The sequence below is a fragment of the Austrofundulus limnaeus genome, unplaced genomic scaffold (genome assembly GCF_001266775.1).
Source record: "Austrofundulus limnaeus strain Quisiro unplaced genomic scaffold, Austrofundulus_limnaeus-1.0 Scaffold28, whole genome shotgun sequence".
NCBI classification, from domain to species: domain Eukaryota; kingdom Metazoa; phylum Chordata; class Actinopteri; order Cyprinodontiformes; family Rivulidae; genus Austrofundulus; species Austrofundulus limnaeus.
The window spans coordinates 2,098,141-2,108,587 of NW_013952430.1; the positions used below are offsets into that span (position 1 = coordinate 2,098,141).

The following is a 10,447-nucleotide window of genomic DNA, read 5'->3' on the forward strand; positions in this document are numbered from 1 at the left end:
CGAGCGCCCCCTCTGGTGGGGAAATGTTTTTTCAGGGATACAAACTTTTTCAGAACACCGGTAGACGGCAGCCATTACAGATGAACATGTGTTTGTTGCTGTTCGAGGAGCGGCCCGGTCACAAGCTAATGTCATTAGTTTGTTATCATTACTGAGCTGCAGGACTGCTTTTTTTTCTTTTTTCACATCATCATCACACATCGCCTCCCTGGATCTGTTATTATCTCGCTCTGAAGCACGGAGGAGTGTCAGAGGTAAACTCATTTCAACTGCTTTTTACGACACGGTCTCATTTCCGGACTCAGGCATTTTGTGAATGAAGCCGATATTTCAGTTAAAATACATAAGTAAAAATATTTATCCGAGTATAATACTACCCCCCAACTTTATGGATGATTTTACGGACTTAATTTTACGTATTATACTTGAATAAATACGGTATATCATCAGGATGCTTCTGACTTTGTACAGCAGGAGTGAAAGCAGGTGTCTAAAACTACATCTGTTGTTCCTAAAAAGACACTTTTTATTACCTGCTCCAGGATATTCTCCCCCGTTGCCACTGGGATGCTGGCCAGGATGAGGATGGTAAGGACTTGGGCCTGGTCCAGACCCAGGGCCAGGGCCAGGTCCTGGGCCTGAACCGGGCCCTAACTGAGCGATCATCTCCATCACATTGGGCATGGTCATCTGGCTCGGGCTCATGGTCTTAAAGCGCTTGGCCAGCGGTCCGTCGGGGTCCTCTTTGATGTGGAGCTCAGACTTGATAGGAACAGGTCTCCAGCTACACGTAGGGTCTATGGTGACCTCTTCAAACTCAGAACTAGGAGAGGAGATATGGTTTATTGGTTTTAATTCAAATGACTCAAACTCATGGGACGTGGCAAAAAGCAAACTTACTTTTGGATGGCGTTAAGGATTCCCCACATGAACTGGTCTACCTCCAGGCCTTCTAATAATGCCGTTTTACTACAGGGAGATAAATAAGAACCAGTTAGGCTCATTCTTTTCAATAATAATCTGAGTTTTACACCCTTAACCTCTTAAGCCCCAAGGGGTTTTCTTGAAGTTTGTTCTCAAAATCCCATGCTGAAATGTAACTGAGTGTATCTCAGCATTTACAAATTCTATTTAAATATTCTTGCTATCAAAATAAAGCTAACACTTGGGAGATTTCATCAGAAGTGTAAGTATTAAAACAGCTGTTGCGGTTTTAGAGATATTGAGGATGGAACATAATTTTATTTATTTTTATTCACTCTCAGCAGAATATTTTTTTCATTGCACAGTATATAATCTATTAAAAATCATAATGAATCAGGCTAAAAACTCTTGGAAACCATAAATCCACTTGTGGACATTACCTGTGCAAAGATTCATGCTGCTAAAATGAACTGGAGCAAAGTTACAGAGGTTTTAGTACAGAAACAATTTTGTATTTTGTCATTCTGCACAGGACAGACCATGAGGGTAGCATTAATGAATGTTAAGAAATCTTAAGTTTTTAATTCCAAACGTTATTTATTTTTTCTTACGTACCTTTAAAGACTTGTTATTGAATGTTTGTTCTTTTGAAAAATTATCCAAACATTTATTTGACACCATATATATTAAATACCAGATTCACTCAAGATCAAGTAAAAAAAAAAAAATTCAACACACTTTACAACATATTTAGGTATCGAGAACGGAAAAAGCTTTTCTTACTTGCACACAGGACACCTCCACGTCCCCCTCTCACAGTTGAGCTGCAGGTAGGACTCCAGGTCGAAGCACTGGAGAACAAGCCGCATTAGAACAATGTACTGTCATCACTTTCTCTGCTGTTTGAAACTGAAAGGTACCTGCACGTGTTTGCAGTCGTGCCCTCGAGCGGGTAGCTGGATGCGTCGGAAGGTAATGGGGCATTTCAGCGACACTTTAATGGCCGTCTGCTCCACGCCGTCCTCGCCGTTCAGAGTGGTGTTGCCTGCCGACGCAGCGACGCTGCTGAAGTTCCTCTTTACTGAGGGAAACACATTGTAAACAATCACAGGGCTTATCTGGCAACATCGGACAGCACCCCCAGGTTCAGGAGCAAAGTTTAAGATTTACACGTCGAGCGCATTAAGAGAAAAGTGCGAGCCGTACTCTTGGTGATGCAGTGCTCTGCAGGAAGGAGCCTCTTCTTTAGCAGCCCCTGGAGGACGGAGCGCACCGACGGCCGGTGGACCAGCTGGAGCACAAACAGGTGGGACTGTAAGAACAAGAGCAGAAAAAAAGCTTAACTGTGTGTCCAATCTGCAAAAAAAAAAGAAAGAAAGATGAAGTTAAATTCAATCATCTGCGCTGCCTGGAGGGATGAACTCACACAACAGCAGGCGGTGACCGTGATCTGGATCGTGTTCCTCCCAGGTTGGCAGACGTGCTTCAGGTGCAGCGGTTTGTGGGAGGTCTTGTTGTCGCCCCTCTCGATGGTGAGGGGCGTGGCGTTGACGCTGACCTGGACCGAGGCGGGCCAGTTCGTGTTCATCTGTCTGTCTTCGTGGTGGTAGCACTTAAACTGCAGTTCAAGGTCTGACCTGGGTTACAGAGGACTGTGTGAATGCTTACTCAGCATTTATGCTACTGTTTTCCTAAAACATCTTCTGCCTATTTTGTGCTTTTTATCAAAACATCCAGCTCATTCAGAAAAAGAAACCTGTTATCGTCTTTTTTTTTTCTTCCAGGGCTGAGTAAAAGTGGTAGCTCTACCTCCACATGAGGGTCTGGTGGACAGACGGTCGCAGGTGGAAGACGTGGTTACTGACAGCCAGGTTGTGCTCCAGGCGGAATGGTTCCAGCACCACTCCATCCCTGACTGGGAAGGTCAGGCGCAGCTCCTCGTTGGGGTTATCTGGAGGAGATAAATTACAGTATTTATACCAGAACAGGTAAAGTCATACTAAAAATAGATTAAAAAAAATAAAGCCCAAGGACAGAGTAATGTGTCATGTGAATATGACCCGATTTTTTTTTTATTCATTTCTTGAGGACTCACTTGGAGGGGGCGGAAGTGCTGTCATATTTGGTTTCATGTCAGGTGGAAAGGGCGGTTTCACATCCTGGTTTGGCGACAGATATGGAGGAATACTACTTCCTGGAGTCATAGGAGGTGTGGGATTTCCAGGGACGGGGGAGTGGGGGTAGTTACCGGGCCTTGGAGGCTGTTAAAAGCAGTAAATGTGCAACTGTTAAAAAACATCTGCTGAATTAAAACACACAAACATGACTGATAGTGGAAAATAAGCGCGAACGTACCCCATTGCCTTGGCTGTAGGAGTATCCACCTCCGGAGAAGTTGGTGTTCTGACCATTGAAGGGTTCTTGCTGTGGAAAAAAATCAAGAAACAATAAGCATTAGTTAGACATTATTATCATTATTTTTTATATTTAATTGTCTTTATCAAACTGTAAGTTTTAGAGTTACTTCGTGTGGAATACAGACCTTGTAGTACTGGCCCATGGGCATACCAGGAGGGTACTGCCCTTGTCCCTGCTGCACTGGCATCCTCTGGCTGGGGTAGTTAGGGGAGGGCAGCGGCCTGGAAGCGTTTGAGGTGGGGTACTGACCCTGCTGAGGCTGGAACTGGCTGTTTGGCCCATACTGCTGACCCCCATAACTCCCCTTCAGTTTTAAAAATCAAAGAAACCTTAATAAATGCAACAACAATAAAAATGTGAGACTGTTTCTTGTATTTGAAGTTTTCACTGACCTCCCCAGGATATGGCCTCTTCATCCCCTGCATGGGCATGCCCTGTCGCGGACCCCCAGGATACCCTTGGTGAGGCATCCGTTGGCCGTGAGCTCCAAACGGCGCCATGCCTGGAGCCCGAGCCTGGCTCATACCTATCGGCGGCCCACTCATGTTGGGGTTGTTCATAGCAGACCCCATGCTGGCTGGATTCATCCCTCCCGGGGGGCCTCGTGGGCCCGACTGGTTCATGAACTGGCTGCTGTAGGCTGGAGTCGGCCCCATCTGGAACGACGGGCACATCTGTGGGAAACAAAATGTTCAGCGGTTAAATGCCCAATATGTCCAGTGTTTTACCCTCCGCTGGCGGGTGTGGGCCGTACCTGTCCGTACTGGTTCATGTCTTTATTCTGCGTCTCCTGCAGCGCCGCCACGGTGGCCGTCGCTGTGGCCGTGGCCGTGGCGGCGGCGGCAGCGACGGCCGCGGCTGCAGCGGCGGCAGCTGGTGGAGTGAAGTCGCCGGGAGGACGTGTGTGGGTGGTCATTCCCATACCGCCAGGTGGAGTGTTTGGGCCTCCGGAGAAACTACAAGATAACAAAATGTAGGGTTTGGCAATTTAACCTTTTTCTTTTTTGCACCGGGGTAAGAACAGCGACACGGCTACTGTTTGACTACTTACATCCCTCACTGCTTAGCTTCAACAAAACAAAGGGAAAAAGAAAACTTAGAAATGGGAGAAGTTTATTTATTTATTTATTTACATTTTTGTCAAAAAGAATCTAGCAGACAAGTTTATGAAAGTGCGGCGAGCAGCACAAAACTTGATAAAATGCCACAGATAACACCCCCCCCCCCAAAAAAAATTTAAATTAAATAAAAATTTTGAATTCTATACGCCAGATGAAATCTGAATTCTCAAAGACCCCCAGGGGTCCATGACAGGTATCTTGGGGGTCCTCAAAAGTTTTCACTAAATTGTTAATTTGTTATTTATTTTTTAAAAATGCATGGAGAACAATGAACTAATAAAACAAACATAACCAACTAAATACAATATTTATTCTCGTGGCATTTAGGGGTTAAAATGACAGTAAATTATCTTTTAAAACAGCATGGGGGTTTATGAGGGGGTTCTTGGAATTTTTTCGCCCTTGTAAGGGGTCCCCAGACCTAAAATGTTTAAGAACCCCTGCTATATGCAAACCAAATACTAACTTTTTATTTCCAGTTTTCAGTTACAACTTGGTAAGATTTAAGCAAGAAACATAGTTGTGTTAAAAAAGAAGAAGGTGAAATAGATCCACTCCCACAGTTTCACCACATGAAGGCAAACCGTGAGGTGTAAACATACACGCATGTTTGCATGTCACTCCATGACATCAGTCAACAGCAGTGTGCCTCCGAGTGGTTTTAAATGTGAAGTGTCTGTTACATCAAACTTTCCTTTTCCAGCTGTGAAGTCTTTTCTACATGCCGAGATTTATTCCAGTCCAAGCAGGAACTGTGTAATTGTCCTCTGCCGCATTTATTCAATCTAAATTACTCGATTAAGTCGCTTACCTTCCGCTGTATCCTCCGGGGCCTCCGGGGTAGCCAGGCCTGCCGTACATGCCCTGCTGCATGTACGACTGGCTGGAACCTCCCTTGTTTGGAAACTGCTGCTGCTGAGCGTTGAACTGAGGGGAGCTGAGCCCCGCTGCGCTGGCCGACATTCCCGATCCCATCGGGTTTCCCCCGGGATTCATGTGGTTATTGCTGCTGGCCATGGGGTTACACAACACCTAAAGAAAACATAAAACAAACAAACACCGGAAAAGGTTGGAAAAGGTACATTGAGTTTGTGGAAAATAAAATCAGACTAGCGAGGATGCTTTTAATGAATGGACGTACCTGACTCTGTGACGTGTTGGTCACGCCCCACACTGTTGTAACAACAGACAATGACCCAGGAGGCTGGTTGGTGTTTTGTTGCCAGGGGACCGAGTCATAGGGAAAGGATCCATCGCTGCAAAGCAGATCAAAACATATGTGCCTGATGTCACGTTTAAATTGTGGATGACTTTTTCCTGACTAGGAATGGCATTTTCACTTTGAAAAAAGCCAAAATATCAGCTGATGGATACAGAAAGAAAACTATCATAAACTCTTAGCTGAATATGAGCAAGCAGACTGCAGCTGCAGCTTTTTTTAGCTCTCCGACTTAAAACAAATAGCAAGGATAAAATATGAGAGCCGGGAATGTAAAATAAACAAGCTAAAATCCTCTTGGGGAGAGACAAGTGGCCAGTGGAGAGACAGAGGAGTGCTGTTTTTGGAGAGCAGCTTGTTTTCACTCGGTGGTTAGTTCTTGGAATGGACATCATGTTCAATATTTCCTCATAAAGGCACAACCCCCCCCCACACAACAAGATCCTCGGCCGAGGCAAACAGAACTCTTAGCTAATCCCAGGATTTTCCTTCGAGAGGAAAAATGAGGGCACAAGCACAAAATGTTCATCAAAAACACGACTTTGCGCCTTCATGGCTGTCCATCTCAAATCACTTCTCAAAACAATGAAAACGCTTAATGAAAAAAAAAGTATAACACAGGCACTGTAGATTTTTAATTTAAAAAACTGAGTCTAGTTTGTACAAATTGAAACACCAAATTTACATATTCCTTCTTTTTGTATACATATATTGCTTTGTTGGTCTGCCAGGACACGTCTCACACATGTGACTGACCTGTGTGTGAGGCCGGGCTTCATGCTGTTCATGCTGGGCTGCATGGGGACTTTTCCCTGCGGTTCGTTCTGCCTGTTCTTCTGGTGACGCAGCAGGAGGAGACGACCCAGCTCCTCGCACCACGACGACAGCAGAGCTGCCAAAACAAACACAAACACAATGACACACACAGATATGCACACATTAGCCTCTGCTTTATTCAGTACCACCTGCTCAGGTTTCATTTAGTGCATGTTTATGAAAGTGATCACAAAGAAATCAAACTTTTTTTTTGGAAATGTCAGCCTCAAAGCTATTTTTACCCTGTCAGGAGTCTCTGTGCTAAATCCTGTAACCTCCAGAGGGCAGCATAAAGTAACAGAACTGATGCTGATCATGCGCCCGTGTGTTTCTAAAGAGTTATTCATCCTGTCATATCTACCTGCAGTGTGAAATCAATCTGCAGCAGCTCCCAGTTCTTCTGCTACTGAGAGGCAGAAATGAGGCGTGAGAGTCAGACAGAGACAGAACAACCGGGGTTACCGATAAGATCAAGGTAGGAAGTAAGAAACTGATATCTCAACTGTCCTTCACTTCCTCTGTTCAGCATCACCACTTCACTCCCAACCACGTCTGCTCGTATCACCGAGGTGTAATCACATTCTGCAGCCTTTCCTCGCTAAAAACACAGCAGGGAGCTTCTTGGTACTCTCGCCAACACTGTCAAAATTCTCTGGATTTTATTTTTAACTTGCCTCATTTCATTATTTTTTCCTTGGTAGTAAGATTGCTGTTTTATTAAAGATCTAGTCAATGAAACAAGAACAGGGCCAACATATTCAACACTTTCATGAATAATTTAAAATAAAATTAGACCCGTTGATCTTTTGGATGATTAATTTGTCCATTTTTTTTTGGCCATCTTTTAAATGATCAGCAATTCTAAAAAGTAGCCACAACTGTGCATACTAAATCAACAAGGCAGGCACATGTGAAAATGTTAAAATACTTGACATTACACCCTTTTGTCAATGCACTTTTTACAACAGGGATCTCTTTCATGGCACCAGCAGACACTAAATCAAGTTGACTAGAATATTGTGCTCATGTTTAAAAGAACATCCCTGTGTTTAACTGGAAGAAATTATGAGATTTTAATTATTTTTTACTTGTTTACTTTAAGAAAGTATTATATTTAGAGAGAAAATACACCATGGAATTGCATTTCTTGTGTGTCTTCAATCAACTAATACATGTACTGTAAGAATGTGGACTGATCTGTATCAACTACCAGGGATAAATCAAACATTTCCTGGTTTTTTTTTTTTTTTTGTTAGTTTCTTGTTTTTTCCACCAGTTTTATCTTGTTTGTTTAAAAAAATTGTACGCAACTGTTTAAACTTTCCAAATTTAAAATGTGTAAGTTTGGGCACTCAAGAGGAAATGATCCCATTGATATTATGTACGATGATAACAAAAACTAAATAAATTCCCTCCTAAATGATTAGCACCTTATTTGACTGGTGACTACTTACTCAGAATACAAAAACAGTGAGGAGAGCGAGCAGGGAAAAAAAACGAGGAAGGAACGAAGAGCGAAAGAAAGCATCAGAGATATTTTCTTCATGAGGGCGGAGAGAGCCAAGCCTCCTAGTTAAAGTGGAATTATTCCACCCTGCCATTACATAGAGCTTATCTCGCCACTAAATCACCACCTCCACACAGAGGGATTGTCTCCACAACAGGCAACCCACCATTTAGACCTAAAACTCAGTTGCGTTGAGGACAAAACACAGGGGCTGAGAACAAAGGAGATTCAGTGGCATCAAGTTACTGAAGCTGCCAAGGTCTGAAATCAATCACGAGTGTTTAGAAGTGAGTACTGTGCGTATTTACCAAGACTATTAAGGGGAACAAAATCCTTTTCTCACCTTCACATCCTTTGTATTAGAACATCTACCGGCACCATTAAACATTCACAACTACACTACAACACTGTCTCTATACTCTGTATAAAAGCCCCTGTAACAGCAACAAGGCGACATTTCTCTCATTTTCTTTCATTTTCTAAATAACTTTAAACACCAGGCTAAAGTCACCGCTCTGAGATCGTCTTCGCTAAGTGTTTTGTTAATGTCATTAGCTGAAAAGACGAGGAGATGATTCCTGAGAGCGCAGACAATCCGCCGACAAAAGCGCGAGAACACAAAGTTGAGGTCTCGGTCTAATTACGCCTCGCTTTCATCTTTTCATTTATTCCCATTTCATTTACACAGAAGCCTTACGGTTCAATTAAACACATTATAATGAAGACGCTAACAGCAGCCTGATGGAGAGGAGCCCAAGTCAACCACTCACGGGGGTTTTGTTCTAGCCTGTTTTACCTCTATACTGTCTTTTCTTTCAAAACGTCCACTGCCGTATTAAGCTACGCAAAATTATGCAACAAAGTGTATAATTTAACTTAGATTTACATCATAAAACAGTAAGAGAAGTCATGTAATTAAATTCTGCAACAGCTGAGCTCAATGAGACGGTTGTGTTTTTGAGAAATGAAACTGTTTCATTCAGGGTTGAGTTCATTCTTTGTCATTACTCTCATTGTAACTGTTTCAGTGCCGAAACTGAATATCTACATTAGGTGACAGCTCTGTGGAGCATAGCTGCTAGTTGAAAACGCATCAGCGTGGGAATGCTGCTACACTGTGCAACATAACGTTTATAGGGAGCATGCAGTTCTGCATGCTGAGAGGCAGAAGTTATTGATACAAAATAAGTGCATCTACCTGCAGGAGTGAGTACACTCAAATTCAACTGTGATGCATTCTTAAATTTATAAAGACATACTTCAACTTGGTATTAAATACTTTTAGGAAGAAACTTATTAAAAGAGTTTTAATACAGAGGTGGACTGGTTCATTTTACCCCAAAGAGCCACATACAGAACAAGGACTGTTGCGTAGGGCCAGACCAACAAGCTAAACTCAAATCTGCCAAATATAAAACTGAGACTGAAGCTGCAGCGCACACAGAAATAAAAGCATTGCAAATGCCAACTTCAAAATAAAAGCTGAAATTCAGGATTTGCATGCAAAATGGATTTATTTTTGATTAATGATTATTTTTCATTAACCTTAAGATGTGGCCAGATGTGGCCCCTGGGCTGTGTGATGCCCATGTGTGGTTTATATTCTCATCCTTCAGACATTCAAAACTACAAGCTGATGTGTCAAAATAAACTAATACATATCTAAGAAATTTAAAGCCTACACTAATACCAAACTAATCTTTTGATTGCCTAATTGAAAATACAGTTATCCTCCTGGCTGACAGACTGCAGTCACATAAAAGCCTCTGCACTGGACTGAGGTGCTTCTCTGACAGAACAATCTCCTCGACCAGTGGTCCGCACCTCTGTCCTGCTCTGCAAGGCCATCACGACATAAACTGATATTCTCAGGATGTGCTCCTGGATCCCTCCTCAACCAGCTCCATTTCTTAGAAGCTCGAGCTTTTAATTGAGTAATGCCCAGTAATGACAGGTGGGACATATGGGTCCTTGGTGCTCGAGCTGTACTTAATGCTGCGGTTGACAGACAGCAGGAGCCGTGGCACGTTCTCACCTCACCTCAGCCCCTCTGGGAGGAGCTGGGAGGGAGAAAGTAAGCCCTGGTAACAGGCTGCCAGGCCCATTAACTAATGACAGAGTGTTAGCGCAAGTCCTTTTTTTTTTTTTTTACAAGGAAACATAAATGCTAATTACACTCAACTGTGTGTGTGGTGAAGGCCTTCTGCTGCTCAGCAAACCATTTGCCAGAGAAATCACAAATGTCTGTGAGTACAGCACTTCAAAATGTGTGCGTCCCAACATATATCAGATGCCTACAATGGAGCAATCAGATGTTCTTATTGAGCAGCTAACTGGCCTTAATGTGAAGCTCCACAAACACAAAGCCATTAGGAGTGTTGGATAGTTCCAAAGTGTGAAGCTTTGTTCACAAGTTAGTGATAATTTTAAAAAGAGAGGACC

At 43.1% G+C, this 10,447-nt stretch overlaps 1 protein-coding gene across 1 annotated transcript in view; it reads right to left on the bottom strand.

The window, feature by feature from the left end:
* zmiz1a (zinc finger, MIZ-type containing 1a) overlaps window positions 1–6,574 on the bottom strand; it is a gene marked incomplete at its 5' end in the record, with an annotated part of 9,493 nt that extends 2,919 nt beyond the window's left edge. Inside the window, 15 exon segments of the mRNA XM_014005103.1 lie at window positions 534–823; window positions 901–969; window positions 1,708–1,775; window positions 1,845–2,005; window positions 2,131–2,236; window positions 2,351–2,561; window positions 2,734–2,875; window positions 3,020–3,185; window positions 3,280–3,348; window positions 3,467–3,646; window positions 3,735–4,016; window positions 4,097–4,298; window positions 5,275–5,495; window positions 5,605–5,719; window positions 6,439–6,574. Of these exon segments, the coding sequence (XP_013860557.1) occupies window positions 534–823; window positions 901–969; window positions 1,708–1,775; window positions 1,845–2,005; window positions 2,131–2,236; window positions 2,351–2,561; window positions 2,734–2,875; window positions 3,020–3,185; window positions 3,280–3,348; window positions 3,467–3,646; window positions 3,735–4,016; window positions 4,097–4,298; window positions 5,275–5,495; window positions 5,605–5,719; window positions 6,439–6,574 (2,418 nt within the window).
* Window positions 6,575–10,447: the final 3,873 nt, after the last annotated feature.